The sequence below is a fragment of the Octodon degus genome, unplaced genomic scaffold, assembly GCF_000260255.1.
Source record: "Octodon degus isolate 3935 unplaced genomic scaffold, OctDeg1.0 scaffold00130, whole genome shotgun sequence".
In the NCBI taxonomy this organism is placed as follows: Eukaryota; Metazoa; Chordata; class Mammalia; order Rodentia; family Octodontidae; genus Octodon; species Octodon degus.
The window spans coordinates 2,908,711-2,909,333 of NW_004524706.1; the positions used below are offsets into that span (position 1 = coordinate 2,908,711).

At 40.3% G+C, this 623-nt stretch overlaps 1 protein-coding gene across 1 annotated transcript; it reads left to right on the forward strand.

The window, feature by feature from the left end:
• Positions 1-293: 293 nt before the first annotated feature.
• Positions 294-549, forward strand: LOC105743526 (protein CEBPZOS-like). The gene has a single exon (XM_012516884.2). The coding sequence runs from the start codon at positions 307-309 to the stop codon at positions 547-549; it is 243 nt and encodes an 80-aa protein (XP_012372338.1). The 5' UTR covers positions 294-306.
• The last annotated feature ends 74 nt before the right edge of the window (positions 550-623 follow it).

Here is a 623-nt window from a genome sequence, read left to right on the forward strand (position 1 = left end):
GTTCCACCAAAAAAAAAAAAAAAAAAAGCTAAAGACTATTGGGCAAATGTTAACTGACCTGATCAAAGTGTTAGAGCTTGCTCCATCTTCAATAGCTGGTGCTGAACATAGTGACTGCCCTATGCAGAAAGTCGTTTCTTGAGGGATAAGAAAAAGGCAGGTGACAACCTGCCCATACAGATGGCCCCAACTGCCATATGATTTCAGTTGATCTCTCAATTTTGTGTCCTCTCCAAATGACTCTGCATTCCATTTTTTTTTTATAAAAATATTTTAAGGCTTCTGGCCTAAGGCGCCTGCTGCAGGATGGCTCGTACTATGGAACCACTGGCGAAGAAGGTCTTTAAAGGAGTTTTAGTAGCTGAACTTATGGGTGTTTTTGGAGCATATTTTTTGTTTACTAAGATGAACACAAGCCAAGATTTTAGGCAACCTATGAGTAAGAAATTTCCTTTCATCTTAGAAGTTTATTACAAATCCATTGAACAGTCTGGAATTTACGGAACCAGAGAGCAAGATCATGAAAAGTGGTTCAATAGCAAAAATTAGGACCAGGGGCTGGTGAGATGGCTCAGTGGTCTAAAGCACCTACTTAGAACAAGCTTAGCAAAGCACAGGGACCG

Coding starts and splice junctions, on each gene's coding strand:
- LOC105743526 (XM_012516884.2), top strand. CDS start 307: ATGGCTCGTACTATGGAACCACTGGCGAAGAAGGTCTTTAAAGGAGTT.